This window comes from Hydra vulgaris, chromosome 06 (genome assembly GCF_038396675.1).
Source record: "Hydra vulgaris chromosome 06, alternate assembly HydraT2T_AEP".
NCBI lineage: Eukaryota > Metazoa > Cnidaria > Hydrozoa > Anthoathecata > Hydridae > Hydra > Hydra vulgaris.
Genome location: NC_088925.1, coordinates 36957712 through 36975740, shown reverse-complemented (window position 1 = coordinate 36975740; position 18029 = coordinate 36957712). Strand labels below are relative to the sequence as shown.

The following is an 18029-nucleotide window of genomic DNA, read 5'->3' as shown; positions in this document are numbered from 1 at the left end:
AAGCAATTGTTGTTTTTTTCCTGAGGTGTCTATTCTTTTTTGTCAATTGTCACATTTTTTGTTCTCCTAAATAATTTTTCTGCTTTTCTTCGTTTTTGCCTAAGCTGCATATATTCTCCGTCAAACCAAGGAGCTGTTTTGACTATTTTTATTCTTTTTATTTTCAAAGAAGCATGTTTCTGCACAATATCTTTCATTATTTGGTTATATATAATTATTTTGTCTTATATATCATATCATATTTTCTGCTGATGATATTTCTAGTATATTTCTTGATATTTCATTGTTAAAGGACTGTATGCCCACTGTTTTTAAATTCCTGTATGTGTAGTTTATTATTATTTTTTTATATTTTTTGTTCTACTTTAAAATGCTCACTCAAATCTAAGTCTGTTACAGCGAGCATAACTACTGATATTTTATCTGGCTCGTTTATAACAACATCTAATATGTGTCCCATTTTATGAGTTGGTTCTTTGATGTGTTATGTTAGATTTAGTACATCCAGTATTTCTTTGAAGCTTTTGCTAAATAGTTCTTTAGTGTCTTAGTGTATGTTTATATTACCTGCTATAACATGTTTATATTACCTGCCATAACATATCGTTTCAAGTAAATTCATGAATTCATCCAGAAATGTTATGTGAGAGACAAATACTAGTCTATAAATGCAAATTAAAATTAGTGATCTTTTGGCTACCGTAATTTTAATATACACATGTTCAAAGGAATGAAATTGTTTATTTGGTAGTTGTTTGTGCTTAATTGACTGTTTTAACATAATTCCTACCCCACCACCTTTTTCTTTATTTATTTCTTTTCTTATTTTGTGCAGAAAAACATCCATATTTTTCATCATTGCTGTTGTTTTATTGTTTTCAGAATTCATTCATGTTTTGGTAATAAAAACTGATGTCTGGATTCCGGTCAAGTATATGCTCCATTACACCTGGAAGTTTATTAGTAAGAGAGCAAACATTCCATAGTGAGCATAATTTATGTAGGTTCTATCATCCTTTTGAAATTGGCATTTAAACAATTAATTTCCAGTGTTTCTTTCAGAGTATTTTTTTCTCTATCAAGTGAAGGACATTTAATATCAAATGCACAGTGAAAATTATCATTTTGTCTATCCAAAACACAGTAAACACATTTTTTATCAATTGAAGAGCACTGATCAGTTCGATGTTTTTTGCTACATTTAGCACATATTGGTTCTTGTTTCTTGCATTCCTTTGCAAAATGTCCAAAGCTTTGACAGTTAAAACAACGCATTACATTGAGTTTGTCATATATTCTGCAAGAAGTTAATCCGAGTGTTACTTTGTTTTTATTAACAAAATCATTTTCATTATATTCCTTAGATAAACCACAAAATAATAATTTTTTGCATGTTTAATTGATGTGATTTTATTTTTATTCGATTGTTCGTGTTATTGAGAGAATTCAATAATTGGTCTTTAGATTCTTCAGACTTACATACTAGGACAAGACCACCTGATTCATTATGATATGAATTTTTCAACTGAATATTTATATTCATGACTTTATTTTCGATTATACCTATGTTATCTTTGTTAACTTTTTCATCAGATATTTTTCCTATAACTAAAAGAGAATCTGGTGTTGGAGTTTCCATTGTATTTAACCTTTATTTGTTGAACAATAAATTATTATTTTCCAATTTAGTATCACTTGAGCATTTTTTTTAACAGTTGTTTTATTTCATTGAGCTCAGTTTTGATTTCTGTAACATTACATTCTAGAGTGTTCAGTTTTAATGCTTCTGATTAGACTTATTTCGAGGTTGGTTAGGCAGACATCACAAAAAAACAGAAAGTTTTTCTTAGTTGAAAGGAGAAGAAAATTTGAAACTGTAGTTTTGCTAGCTACTTTGTCTTCTTTTGTAATAAATGGTCAAACAACATGAAACCTTGATTTGCATACGAAACATTTTCTGTTACTGATGCTGTATTTTGGCAGAAAGGACAATCACCATTATTGTCTAATTTACTGGTAATCGACATTCTTTGGATTAATTTCTTGACATGTCTTTTATGAGAGTGGCAGCTCTCCTTCTAAAACACTTTTTAAAAGAAGAGCTGCCACCTTTTTGCAGCGGATTATCTTTGGTCAAGATCTATTATTTGTTATCATTACCTTATTAACACAGTAAAACAGGAGTTCTATTAGAGTGTTTTTTTCCGTAATAATAAAAAATATAGAAGACTTGTAAAACTTTTACGATTAGGTTTTAACTGTTATTGTATGTTTCTGAGATATAAAGCCTTAATTAAAATTCCAGAAATTAAAAAGCTTACCATAGATAACAAACCAGGTGCATCATGTTTTAGTTTAAAATTTTCATCCGGAAAAGATATTCCACCATATATGCTACTAACACCACTTCCATCACCCTAAAATAAATCAAACTTGTTTAGAAATTTTTTTTGAATAATAATTAAATTTATACCACCTACTGCAGGAGGTGATATGTTCAATAACTAATTATACAATTATTCAAAAGAGAAATATAATTTCTTCCTTTAAATTTTCCCCCAGAAGATGAAAATGTTCTGGAAGAAAATTTGCACGTTTAAAAGTAATGGACAAGGGGCCATTTACTTTTTAACATCCAAAAACAACAACCACTAATATATATATATATATATATATATATATATATATATATATATATATATATATATATATATATATATATATATATAAGATGCTTAACTTTTACAAAACCATCTTAAATCTTAAATTAAAGATATTAATTTTGTGCTATAAATTTTTCTGGTTTATTTATTATTTATTTTATCATTCATTAAGATTTTTATTTTTTTTTATAATTTTTTATCTGTATTTATTTTTATAATTATTTATTCAGCACATGTTTTAAATAATCTAATTTTCAAATTTTGCATAGAGTTGTGGCCAAGTTGTCAAAATAAAATATTATATGCGTGGTCATGGCACGCCTTTCTTGAGAACGCTTGTGTGGTTATAACATTAATTCATTAAAATTTAAGATATTCTGTTGGAAAACTGCTTTGTTCTTGTAAACCTGTGCCTTTGGTATCCTATGACTTAACTTAACACTTAACCTATGACTTAACACTTGAAAAATTTTGATTCATGCTATGAAGTCATTGAATTATATACTCTTCCATTAGGTATATTTTCTGAAGAGGCTCAAGAGGATACCAATAAAGTTTTAAAGATCTTTTGTAAAAATTTCACACAAAAATGCGATTGGAAAAAAAACAATTCTGATCTTTTAATTTGCACATTTAGAAAGAAGATACATAACACAATATAAAGTCTACTATCTGGTAACATTGAATTGTCGCAAGAGCCGATGACAGAATACTCTACGTAAAATAAAAATTTAAATTATATCTTTGTTGTTAATTTCGTTGGGTGATAACGTATTTTAAATAATTTGCTTAAATATTTAATAATTTTTTTTTTAATTGTTACTTTTTCTGCAGATGGTATTCTTCAATATATTAAACTGTTTCTAATAAAAAAAAATATAAACTTTTTTGGCTAGAAAATGTCACCTTGGGCCCACTGACCCATTTTTTCTAGTAAGCCAGCCATAAATTGTTCGAGTATTGCATCTTAAAATCTTTTGCAGAAATAAAAGTTTAGATTATAAAAAACTATGACACATGAGCTAAGGCTGCACATGTATTTTAGGTCAAATGAAGTTTTCTGTCACTCTGTTTGATGATCATTTGTCCTGCCATGATTGCAAGACTAAATAAAAATGACAGTCCATCATTTTCTGAAAGTAGATACAACTGTTTTATATGGATCTTTATGTTGAATTTCAGGGTACGATCCTTTATTTCAATAAAAGTATATTATTTTATTAAAACTAATCGTACCTTCTACTTCTTTTTTGTTACAGTTAGATTTTAGAGCAGTTGTAGTTTCATCAACTTTAATAAGGCAAGTAGAAACTCTCAATAGGTTTCAGTGCAACAGAAAAGTTTAGACAATTTTATGTTATTTTTTTTTAAGTTTTAACAAACTTAGAATAAGACATTCTAATAAAAGTGCATTCATAATTAGTTTCTTATCACAAGCACACACACAGATATATATCAGCCTTTGGAATTAGGGTCGGCATTTGACAATGCTGACCTAACTACTAACCTAAAAATTTTTGAGGTCGGCAAAAAATTGCAGACCTCGTTTCAATGTTTTATGATACCTTTGTATCAAATTTTTTTTGCTGACCTTTAAAGGATTGAGGTTGGAAAATTATTGCCAACATCATTTTTCCTAATTCCAATGGTTGATATGTATATATATACACACACACATATATACTTTATTAATAAAAACTTTTTTAAATTAAAAAAAATTTTATTATTAAAAATACTGTTAGTAACTAAGAATTTAGTTACTGTTAGTAACTAAATTCTTAGTTACTAACAGTAAAACAGCTATTTTTAAAAGGACGTCTTTACTGTTTTATATTTTTTAAAATATGAATTTTTGCCAAATAAATAGCTAAGAAAACTCTACATCAAAATTAATGAATTACTTGAAAATAGCTGGTGAGAAAAGACAAAAAATCTATTTATGATTTGCTAGAGTGAAATATATATAATGCACATATAGTATAAATATATAAAGTGCAATCTATTGTAACAATTAACAACATACAAACCTTAACAAAGTCTCCACCTTGAATCATAAAATCTTTTATTACTCTAAAGCAAACATAAATATGTCATTGCCAAATTTTATTAACCATTAATAACTTATACATTATTAGATTACTACATGCATTATAAGTTTGTAAATAAAAATTATAAAAATAGATATAAGACTAAAAATAATTTTGAACCATATAACTAAAATAGAAATAAAAAGGTAAGAATATATATATATATATATATATATATATATATATATATATATATATATATATATATATATATATATATATATATATATATATATATATATATATATATATATTCTATAGCTTGTTTAGATGAGCATTTGCTCATTATTTTTGCCTATCTTTATAGCATGCAGTATTTTTAGAAAAAAAAACAAAGAATAATGAAAGAAAAGATTGCTACCCTATGCCAAACCTTCAGTTGATGTAGCAGCAATCTGTTGCAATTCAGGCTATTTGTCAGTCAATGTATGTATTAAAGCCCCCTGCAGCATAACAGTGTGACTCTATGTGAAAAATGTTTCAGTATTTTTTTTAATAAAATCTTTTTATTTTTACTTTTTTAACTGTAAATCATGCACGGAGTGTTGCTACATCGACTATCCTATAGCCTGACTCGCAACGTAGTGCTGCTACATCGACTGAGGGTTTGGTTGGGGCAGGCAGTCTATCAAGTAATAAAAAAAACTTTCGGTCTTGCATTTCAATTTTTACTTTTTGTCAACGAAATACGGAAAAACTTTCTGACAACCAGTTAAGGGTTATATATATATATATATATATATATATATATATATATATATATATATATATATATATATATATATATATACCCATGCGGTAGTGGTGTTATGGTAGAGCGCTCGCTTCATAAGCGAGAGGTTCCGAGTAGGGATGGCAATCCCGGGATCCCGAAATCCCGGGATTACAGACAAATTCATGATCCCGAAATCCTGGGATTAGTCTCTAAAATTTCCCGGGATTTCGGGATTGTAATAAACAATAAATAAAAACAAAAATTGATTAAACTTAATTTATTTATTTAAAATGTCTAAATTTTCGCTAAAAAATTTGTTGAGCTGCTTATTCTCCATGCAATGTTTTCCTTTTATTTTTTAAATTCTTAATGTTGGCGTGATTGTCACAAGTTCTTTAACATTAAAAGTTATCAAATACGGAAGGTATATTAAATAAACTTTATTTATTAATTCGAAGTATAATTGTTTTCATATAAGTTCATTTTGAATTATGAATAAAGATAATTAGTCAATAAATAGCTTAAAATATAAATTTTTTTTTTCAATAAGATAGAAATTAGCCTAATATCATGACTAACTACGCTGAATTCAACAGCACAAATCTCATATGGAAACATTTTTTAAAAGGAGCAGATGAAACAGCCTTATGCAAAGTAATTACATGCAAAAAAATATTAAAAATTGCTGGTGGTTCAACGAAAGGTCTTCATACCCATTTACTTTCCATACATAAAATTAAAATCGCAGGAATCAAGTTTATCCACGACACCTTCAACTTCAAAAGAATTATTAGAACCGAAAAATAAAAAACAGAAAATCACAAGTTATTTTCCAACAACATCGAAAAAAGATGAATGCCTACCTGAAGTATTTGCCCGTATGGCAGCAAAAGATGGTATATCATTTAATACAATTTGCAACTCTTCTGATATACGAGCTGGGTTAGTTGCACGAGGCTTTAAAAATGTCCCAAAATCACGAAACACTTTTCGAAAAATGGTGATAGACTACTATGAACAGGTTAAAAAACTAGTTATAAAGGAAATAATTGATCAAATATCAAGAGGCTTCAAGTTTTCCTTAACGCTTGATGAGTGGACTTCTTTTGGAAACTGCAGATACATGAATGTGAACGTACACGAGTTGAAAAGTTATTGGAATTTAGGTTTGATTCGCATTTTAGGATCAATGCCAGCAGAAAAGTGCGTTTCACTTCTAAACGAAAGACTCAACAATTTTAAAATAAAACTTGAGGACGATATCATTGGTATTACCACGGATGGTGCAAGCGTCATGAAGAAACTTGGAAAAATTATAGAAAGTGATCAACAACTATGCTTTGCCCACGCTCTACAGCTGGCAGTAATATCAGTTCTTTATAAAAATGACCCCAATTACTTGGAAATCGATGAAATTTTAGATGATGAGCACACTACCTTTGCAAGTTTAGAGAACCACAGTGATGAAGAAAAAGATAATGATTGTATTAATGACTATGCTTCTGAAGAGGAAGATTGTATTCAAGATTCAAATAATTCATTTTTGTTTAATGAAACCTCTGAGGTTACTATTAAACACCAAGTTTTTGGACCTGTTATAACAAAGGTCAGGAAAATTGTAAAATCTTTAAAGGGTCACCAACCAAAAATGAAAATTATTTACAAAAGTACGTAAAAATTGAGTTTGGAAAGGTCATCCATTTGATTATGGATTGTAAAACTCGATGGAGCAGCTTATTGCTTATGCTTGAAAGATTTGACAAATTAAAATATTGTGTTAAAAAGGCATTTCTAGATTTAGAATTGGATTCCAAAATTGACGATTCAATTAAGATGGACGAAAATGAATATAAAATTGTATCTGATTTAGTAGCACTTTTGACTCCTGTTAAAGCCACTGTGGAAGCACTTTATCGACGAGACGCAACTTTAATTACAGCTGACATTGCATTAGAGTTTATGTTGACCAAAATAAAACAACAAAAATCTGAAATCGGGAATAAACTGTATGGTGCTTTGAGTCATCGAATTAAAGAGAGGAGAACACCATTAAGTAGCTTAGTTTATTATCTTCATAATGGCCAGGTTACATCAACGAAAATCACAGTTGTTTTTGTACCAAATACAAGTAATCAAAATAAAAAGATTATAGTAAGCATGATAAAGCGTTTTCATCCCGCAGATATAGCATCAGCAGCAGACAGCAGTTGTGATGTTCAGCTAAACCAGGTTTTAAGAAGCGACGAAGGTGATAAGAAAGTTAAAACAATTAGTGAACAATTAAACGAAGTTATGGAAAAAGGATTGATAGCTATACGAACAACACCTATAAGGGTAGAAAGTATAACTTCTAAGATTCAAAAAGAAATGTTTTTATTTGAAAGTGGTGGCACAAGAGGTGATCACCTTCAAAAAGTGTATAACTATATTCTATACGACCAACAAGTGTAGAGTCTGAACGAGCATTCTCAGCCGCTGGGTTTTTATGCTCTAAAAATCGAACACGATTAAACGATGAAATGATGGACGCTTTGAGTTTTTTAAGGTCGAGCTTTCAAAACGAATTATAACTCTTATATATTAATGTATACTTATATTATTTTTAAACATTGTTATTTTGTGTTATCGTTTAAAGGTGTTATTTATAGCTTAAATCACTTTACTTCATCAGTTAAATTAATCATATGATAGTGTTTGATAATTAAAAGTTCTTCGCAGGCTTTATCTTCTATGATTGTAAGTTTTTCATTCAATCCCGGGATTTCCCGGGGACAAATTTGTAATCCCGAAATCCCGGGATTGAGAATTTCCGGGATTTTTGCCATCCCTAGTTCCGAGTTCCATCCCTACCACGTCCCTGGTAGTACTGCGCTCACCTTGTTTCTCCACGCAGCGGCCATGTTTGTCAAGGTTCGTGTTTCGGAGTTATAGAGCTGAGAGAGGGTTATAACAATTAAGTAGCCTCCTTATCTGTAGTGGCTTTCTGGGCCTTGGGGAGGTGAAATAACAAAGAAAAAATAACAAAGAAAAAAAATATATATATATATATCAGTCTTCTCTGTTTGAAATTTAATGCCAGCGCACAAAAAAGCGCTGGCAGGATGGTCATTTTTAAGCTGGCCTGTGCGATAAAAAATTCATTGTTTTCCTGCTATTTAAATTAAAATTAAAATAGCAAAAAGAACGCTTTGAATAAATACTAGAAAAAATAGTTTAAAAAAAAAGAAATCATTTTTCATAAAAGTTGAACAAATGAACATAAGGCTTTTATTTTTTTGGTAAGCACTTTTTTATGCTCTGGCCAAAATTTTTTATTATATATATATATATATATATATATATATATATATATATATATATATATATATATATATATATATATATATATATATATATATATATATATATATATATATATATATACACACACAATGGGGGTCCAAAATTATAAATTATTGAAATTTATTTCTCCACAAGGCTGCCTTTGTTCCTATTAATATTTGCAATATTGTAGCCAAATTTGAAGCAAATCTGATTATATTTAGGGGTTGCTATAAATTTTGACTTTTTGAACACTATGATAAAAAATCAAAAAATTTAAGTTTTCGCTATTATTTAATATCAAATTTAAAAATTAAAGAAACTAACAATTTAAATTAGGTAAACACGAATGCTTGCAAAGTATCAGAATATCAGAATATAGATCATCTGATCAATTTACATTGAAGTATTTCAATGTTTTGTAATTTTTAAACAAGAATGTAATATCAAGCAAGAATATTGTGAATATGTTGAAAAATGTATGTTTATTAATCAACAATTTTGTCATCTTTCGCCAACATGGCTGCCTTGGATGAAGTAGGGTATAGCTGGCGGTGACGTTGAACAAAAGGAAGTAGGAGCTGATTTTGTTCTTCATCCTTTGTAATCGATTCGTTGTACTGTTGAATCAAAGCAATTCAACGTTCCGTGCAGTCATTAACAACTTTCGTTCTTTGGACTCTCTCTGCCAACTTCTGATATGATATATTGTCTTCCCAATATTTAGGATCTTTTGAAATGAAGTTTTTGACCTCTTCTTTACCTGTACTGCTCAACAACTCGAATATAAACTATAGGTCCTCATAGTCACAAATGTCTCTAGTCTGTTGAAGTTAGTATTCTTGGAATCTACTCTTTTCAGTGCTAGAGTTGTTTTGGACAGTTGGAGGTTAACTACCATGGCCCTCTTCACATCCAGATCAACCTGACTATCAAAAAATATCAGACCTATAAGATGTTCTGAGAACAACCAAAGGTGTCGAGAAAATGCAGTAAAAGCTGCAATGGCAATTGTGCGGTTTGGATACTTTTGGAACTGTTTCAGCATTTGAGCATCATTAAACGGAGCATTTGCAGCCAGAGGAGTTTTGTGCCAAAAACATCCATAAATTAATGCCACAAACAATGCAAGCTCTACTAGATCTTTTTTCTCTTAAACAGTCAGAGTAAGCTGATCTTGAAATAGTACCATTTTCAGAGCATAGATGACCTTTGACATCAATCGAGCATAATGCATTGCTCCTGGAGCGCGAAATATAATCTCAGCACCAACAGAGCCTCCCCCAAGGAAGATCAGACATAACCAAAGTAGTTCAAGATAATCCTCCCTAGGTTGCTTTTCGTCCATGGCTTTGGTGTAGAATGCTACCATTTCCTTTTGAAGGACTTCCATATCTCCAATAGAGAGCTCATCTTTAGCTGGAGAGAATCTTGCTTGCTGAAAGTATGGCCACTTCTTTTGAAACTGTTTGAACAAGCCAACCTCAGGTCCTCTTGTTCCACCAAAGAGAGCTGTGAAGACATTGCTCAGAACAACCTCCAGAGCATGGTGGCGACAACCAATACTTACAAGCTCACAACCAACTGCTTCCTCGATTAGAACACATGCTCCTTTGTGAATACCTGTGTTGGATGATGTTGTGTCAAAGACTAAACCCTGAAGTTTGTCTCGAATTTTCCAATCATCCAAGATCTTTAAGCAAGCTGCTGCTTGTTCCACTTCTGTTCCTCTTCCAATTTTTGGAACCGCTAGCAATTTCTCCAAACCATTTCCAGTAACAATCACTGCAACGGGGTCCACAGTTTCTTTTGAACCAGTAATATCTGGAAGCAGTTTCCCATCCCAGTGTAGAAACAACGGAAGTTTAATGGAAAAGTTGTCTTTGTCATTCTGAGTAATGTGTTTACGAGTAGACATTCGAGATCTCCTGATTGTACTTCGAGACAGCCTGCAAGAGGATATCCTAGTGCTTTAACCACTGAAGCAATAACAAACATAGCTTTGCGATCTGGAAGGTTAACTCTGTCCAAAGCTCCAGCAACTTCTGGACTTGACACAATACTTTTCAGACGCTTTGGTTTTGGTGCAGAAGAAATAGGTTGCAATGCAGAAGACAGAATCTCAAAACTCGGGTAATTATCGCTGTCTTGACTATCTTCTGAGCTGCTGATGTTGGCTGAGACAGGACCACTGGAGTGTTGCTGTTTTGATAACTTTGCATCAAATGCTTGATCTCGAGCTCTTTTTCTGGCTTCCTTTGCCAGTAGGTTCATATCAACTCCCGCCATGCTGCAGCTGGTAACATCTTCTCGTTGCATTGCAAGAAATTGCCTATCTTCAGAAATGGTTATTGTCTCTATTGCGGTTTTAGCTGCCAAGTCAAAAAGCTCAAAAATTGTTTCCTTGAACATCTGTTCTTTAATTCTACAGCTTTCTAGGTCTGTAGCTCAATTCTTTTTTAGAAGCTGATAGGAATCGTATAATTTCTGAAGTTTTCTTTCACCAGAATCAATTCTTTGTGTTGGGATTCTTGCCTTATTCCACACAACAATCAGCTCTTGAATTGTATGATGAATGCTCTCCTTTATTGTGAGATGCTCTTCCAGATGATGAAAGAGGAGACAACGGAAGACATTCCATTTGTTGCCAATCTTGATGATGAGAGCTGCTTAGATGCCTTCCCAATGAACCATACCTCTGCAGAGCTCCTTCTAGTAACTGCCATAAGTGGTGATGAATCTGTTGATATAAGAATACTAAGTAAAAGAAAATAAAAATATTTGTTCCCGGAAACAAAAAAAATAATCATTATAAATTGTTTATTGAAATACTGCAGACGTGTGCCTATTACAAAATGGGCACCAAATAATAGACAACTAAAAAATATTAGATATATAAGTGAATTCATATAGCATTTGCTTTTCAGCAAGCATTAATTTATTTACCAGTGTTGAGATAGATGTTCAATTTTGCAAAAATTACACAAAAATTTGTATAAATTCTTAAAAACTGAGTATTGTCAAAAAAGTGATGAAATCATAGATAAAAATATTTGTGTTCATATTAAAGAGAACAATACAAAAAAAAAATGTTTTGGCTAAATTTTTATGATTAAAACAAAAGAACAAATGCACACCAAGAAAAACTAACTTTTTTTTATTTTGGTTGAAGCTTGTCTTCTCCATTTTGTTGTAGGCCAAAAAGTCAGCTAAATACATACTGAAATCTACAGACTTGATAATTTATTTAAGCGTGTTTTATTCCTAAGAGTTTCAGTACATGATGTTGTTGATTTTTTTGTTTGTTTGTGTAAAAGATTAATTATACAACAAACCAAAAATCAATGACGTCATGTGCTTAAACTCTTAAGATTAAAATGCACTTGAATAAATTATCAAGTCTGTAGATTGCGGTGTAAACTATGCTGACTTTTTGGCCTATAATAAAACAGAGAAGGTGAGCTTCGACTAAAATAAAAAAGTTAGTTTTTCTTGATATGCATTTATTCTTTTGTTTTAATCAAAAAAATTTAACCCAAAATTTTTTATCATTCACTTTAACCTGTTCGCTGCCAACTACAAGTATATTTGTTGTAAGTTGGCTTCATTTATTTGCCAAGTACGAGTATACTTGTAGTTAGTGGGACTTTGATGTTTGCCAACTACGAGAATACTCATAGTAAGCCGACGTCATGAGTTTGCTAACTACGAGTAAACTTGTAGTTATACTAACTTATTTCAAATAAAATTTGTGTATGACTGGCTTTGTCTGTTCATCTTTTTTTTGTTTTTCTTGGCTTCACATTTAATTTCAGAAAATATTACATTTAAGTTTTTATTTTAAAACTCCAGGGAACCTAATTTAAATGCGGATAAAGACAGAAATAGTTTAAAACAAATAAAAGTAAAATATTGATATTGTTTTAATTTTATTTCATGAAAATTAAAGTGTAAACCTATTCTTTTGAATGATGAAACACTCGCTAATACATAAGGGAGGTCTATTTTCACAAATAACATATTCATATCATGTTTCTTTACGCTTTATTATAGAGCAGACTCGACATGGTTTTGTTGGGAATTTTTTCTTTTCATACAGTGGTATTGAAGACAAGTAGTGGAAGCTATTTTGGTGATTCGAGGCACAATTTCATTCAAATGTTCACCCAATAAATCCGTAACAGCTACTTCTCTAAACTTAAGCAAGGAAATTATTTTATCTACTCCATATTTGCTGTTTAGACAGTAAGTATTAAACAAAAAAGTATAAAAGAGATGAAGTGGTACTTTTTTATACCATCTAATTGTCTTCCTTAGGAAATCATAATATGATACCATTTAATCCGCCCTATCTACTCCTGACATACATTAATAGTAATCTTTAATAACGTTGAATTTCATTTTCTTCTCTCCTTTCCTGTTTGTCACTTCAATCATTTGCAATGAATGGAAGTTGTTAATCATTAGCACGTCACTTTTGTCTTTCCATTTAGCAACCACTACACCCTCTCTACTTCTGCTTATAAGGTCTCTCTGTTTCAGTTTTGCTTTTGTAATTCTTTTGGATTTGACTTTCGATCAGTTCTTAAAGTACCACAAATGTATGTTTTTTGGTTATCATGTGCTTTGTTAATTCAAAGGAATTGTAAAAGTTATTGGTTAACAGGAGATAACCTTTTCCCAGAAATTTTTCCATTGATACTAAAACAATATCTCCTGTTTGACCCAACAAATGTTTATCAAGAGTTGCCTTGCCAGAGTAGATTTTTACTTTTAGTACAATACCATCTGATTCGTAAAGTTCATAGAACTTGATACTATGCTTATGTCTTTTATTTTCCACATACTGCCTGAATACAAAACATCCCTACCAAAGCATCATTGATTCATCGATTGATATATTTTTATTAAGACAGTAGATGTTGTCCATTGTATTATTTAAGTGATCAAAAAGTCCAATAATTTTACACAAGCGTCCACTACCCGAATCTTCATTGTTAATAAAATGCCAAAACCATAACATTAGTTGGAACTTATTTCATGGCATTATTCTAGAAAAGAAGGAAAATCTACAAAGACTGTTCTTAGGCCAATAGTGTTCTAAAGCGGCATTTTTACACACCCCATATGAAGAAGAACTCCAAGGAACTGTGACATTTTCTAAATTTACTGGTTTCTAATCTTTAACATGAGCTTCTTCTGAGGGGACGCAGCTTATTTATTTCTTGCTTTGCGTAGCGACTAGTTTTAACTACCATAGTACAAATAGTCTAAAGAAATCTAATAGTTTCTTGCTCTCCATGTTTATCTTTAAACCAGGATCGGCAGTAAATTGAAATTGTTTTACAATACTCGGCTCATCTTTCCATTGGTTTGAATTTCTAAATGGATTTGTTTCAGAAGTTGTTTCAAGACCACCCGTTGTTCTAGCTCTTTTCATCACTTTCTTCAGTGTTATTATCTTCAGAGCCTGATTCTGATGCAGTCAAGCTTGAAGACTTAGTAGTATAAGCGAAAAATGAATCCGAATCTTCAATATCATCATCTTCACTATCCTCACAATCTTCCATAATCATATGTGCTGATTCAATTGTGGAATATCTGTGTTGAGCTCATATGAGATAGAAAAATTATATATGAATTATCTATTTATAAAAAAGAAATTACTTATCTATAAAACACGTTAATTAGTATACCGTGTAAAAAATTTGAAGTGCACACTAAATGTTTTTTAATATATTAAAAAAACATTTTATTGTATACTTCAAACTTTTTTTCACAATTTTAATAACATGCAGTATAATGTAGTTATCAAATATATTACAGCTTCTAGTCTAAAAAACACAACAATTTAGAATTAACAAAACAAAATATAAATTACCATTTTTAATCATGATAATTACTAATGTGCATGTGCAAAAAAATTGAAACACTATTTATAATAATTATCCATCAAATAAGCTACATTACTAGTCACCGCAAAGAGTTATAATATATAATATAATATAATAATAATGCATCAAATATAATATAAAAATAATGCATCAAATAAGCTACATTATTAGTCACCGCAATGAGTTATACTCATTATGGTGTTACAAGTAAACTTGTACTTCGGCACTGGAGAAAAAAATTCTTCTCCATTGCCAAAGTCTGAATATGCACGTAGCGTTTATTTTTTGTCAGTTATAATCAGAATAAAAAATACTATAGGATTATTTTATACTAAAAACATTTTATTTATTGAAATGTTGATATCTAGCCTTGGCTATGAGAATGAAACTGCGCAAAACAGCCTCTGCAAAAATTAATCATTGCAGATATTATGGCTCGGCAAAGAAATAAAACAGTTTAAAATAGCTCGGCAGCGAACGTGGTAATATCAACAAAAAATGTCTCGGAGGTTTGGGATCCCTTTAAATATTTTATTTGGAATTTAAATAAAACATTCGTTTACCGCTTTTATTTCAATTACTTTATTTAAATGTAAAATAAAATTTAGAAGTAAAATAAAGTGCTTGTTTTGCAAATTTTATATTAATTATTTATTTAGAACTAGCTGACTGGACCTGTTAAAATATGGGTCTATTCCACACCAACTTTTTCTAAACTTTTTCCTTATATATATCTTAGCTTTCCAAACCTGTAAAATATAGGTAATTACCAAACCTACCATTTCTATACTTTTCTATTCCACACCCATCACTTCTATACCTATTTCTTATTTACCTTAATATTTTTTAGCAAAATAATTTGTTCTGAAAAATTGCTTTAAAAGCAAAAAAATTAACATGGGAACCTTTTCTGCATACATGGAGCTTATTAGAGATATATAATTTGGTTTGTTTTTCTCCTAAACACATATCATTGATAGCTCAGTGGTTTAGTGTGCTATCACCAGTCTTGTTTTGAGGAGTTTAAGACCTCCTCTTAGCGTAATAAGTTTTGAAATTTTTTAATCTTGCTTATACATTTACTGCAAAAAAATAATAATAATATAGCAAAAAAATTTCTAATTGTTAAAATAAAATTTTAAAGTTTTCTCATTTTATGGATATATTATACACAATTGTTCCATATAATGCCTGCAAACTCAACACACGCTAATGTTTACACTTACAGACATTTGTACATAACACTATACAAACGAAAGAACTAAAAAGGTCTTACACCATTAAAACCTACTGACACTTTTTAAGGCTGCGTCTTTAGTTTTTAATGGTCTATTGGTCTAAGATCTTAAAAAAATTATAGCGCCAGCTATAAAATGCAAATTTAAAAGTTAAGCCAAAAAAATTGTGCGCAGTGTTGCCAGTTTGTGGTAAAAAAAACTGTAATGTCAAGTTTTCTTTTGAATTTATGTTACATTTATTAATTTTGATTACTGACTGGTACATATATATCATTTCATGCATAAAAGTTTGTATTTATTACAATAGTAATAAATAGTTTTAAAGAAAAAACATAGTAATTAACTATATTAGTCTTAATTAGAATATATACCATAAAAATATGTCCTATATATTTAAAAAAAAGGAACTTTCCTAAAAATTTGAAATAAAATCTTATTTCTAGTTTTTTGCCACAAAGTGACGCCACATACGCAAAAAAATTAGGGTATCAACGATTTAGGAAAAAGCTGCGTCTATCATTTTTAATGGTCTAAGAACAAGAGGACACAATTTTAGCAATCAGAAGTTATCAAAAGGGCAAATAAAATTTTCCTCTTAGATAAGACAATATGTTTTATGTTTTTTTATTCTTGTCAATTTTTTAAAATACAATAACACAAATACAAAAATTCAAAACAAAACAGTTGAGCAAAAAAGACTTGTAATTATTGTAAAAGTTTTCTTATATTACACACCATCCTGTATAAAGCATTATATAAGTGGATTTTTTGAATTTGTGTATAACATAAGTGCTTGTATATATGCAGGCTTGGCTAGGAAGACAGCATACCATAATATGACCATGTAAATAATACTTTGTTTTGACAATGTGACCATGGTTTTTAACATTTAAAAATGCGCTGAAATAGTTTTTAAATACCTTAAAAATAAATAGCTTTGACATGTTTTTATATTAGCAAAATGCTTCTAAATGAAGTAGCTAATGATTTTAATCAAAGCATCAATGAAAGTTTTATAAATTTTTATTTATATTATAAACTGACTTTTTTTTTAAATTCTTATGTAATAAAAAGATTTAATTTTATAAGCAACAATTTTAAAAAACGATTGTCTTTTTAATAAACCCTATAATTTTAAATTGTAAGATCACTTCTGCTCCATAGGATCTATTTAAGCTATCTGCAGCATCAAAGACAACAAGGTTATGATGGTAAAAATATTACCACTATTAAAAATTTTAAAAATCATCAAATTCTCAATTTAGGAGCGGCTCTAATTTCAATTTTTTGTTTAGCAATAATTTACTTAACCCACTTGTTAATCCTGTCTGAAGGTTAGTGATCGACCGAAATTGGAATTTTGCCAAAATTTCGGTTTCGGTTCATTTTTGTTCAAAATTTCGGCAAAACTTTTACCGAAATTCAAACTGAAATTTCGGCACAACTGAAATTTTTTAAAAGTAAGAAATGACGTGTTTAATCAATGCTCTTTTGATATTTGTTTTATTAAGAGTTGATTTGTTGTTATAAATGAAATGATGTAAATTAATAATTAAGAATATAATGTAAAATGTTAACTTGTAATTAATTAAAAAAATAATTTTTGAAATGTCAACAAAATTTTATTAAAACAAATTAAATTTTTTATAAAAACGCTACAATGTTTTCAACAAAATTTGTTACAGAAAAACAAACATTTACATTTTATATGAACGACGTTTATAGAATAAATTATAGAATTAGATTATAAGCGTTTATAATCATAAAATATGCATAACTTTATAAATTAAAAAAATAAATATATTAGATAGGTATATTAATAATTTAATATTTATATTAATATATAATATTTATATATAAAAAATTAATTAAAAATCTGTCAACAAAGTTAAATTTGAAAAAAATTAATTATTATTTTAATAATGCTTTTTGAATTATGGTTTTTGGTTTGAAGTTGAACCGAAACTTCGGTTCAACTTCAAACCAATTTTGGTTTCGGTTAAAAGCAAAATTTCGGCCGAAACCGAAACCAAAATTTTCCGATCACTACTGAAGGTACCTGGATTTTTTCTTCTTTCTGAAGAAAAAATCCAGGTACCTTCACCTTTAAC

The 18029-nt window shown here is 29.6% G+C and overlaps 1 protein-coding gene across 1 annotated transcript in view; it reads right to left on the bottom strand.

Annotated features, from left to right (window-relative positions):
• The window catches only part of LOC100215508 (peptidyl-prolyl cis-trans isomerase H), a 34133-nt gene that overhangs the window by 9762 nt on the left and 6342 nt on the right, over positions 1 to 18029 (bottom strand). Inside the window, exons 4-5 of the mRNA XM_065800030.1 lie at positions 4691 to 4733; positions 2322 to 2417 (exon numbers count right to left, since the gene is read on the bottom strand). Of these exons, the coding sequence (XP_065656102.1) occupies positions 2322 to 2417; positions 4691 to 4733 (139 nt within the window). The remainder of the gene's footprint in view (positions 1 to 2321; positions 2418 to 4690; positions 4734 to 18029) is intronic.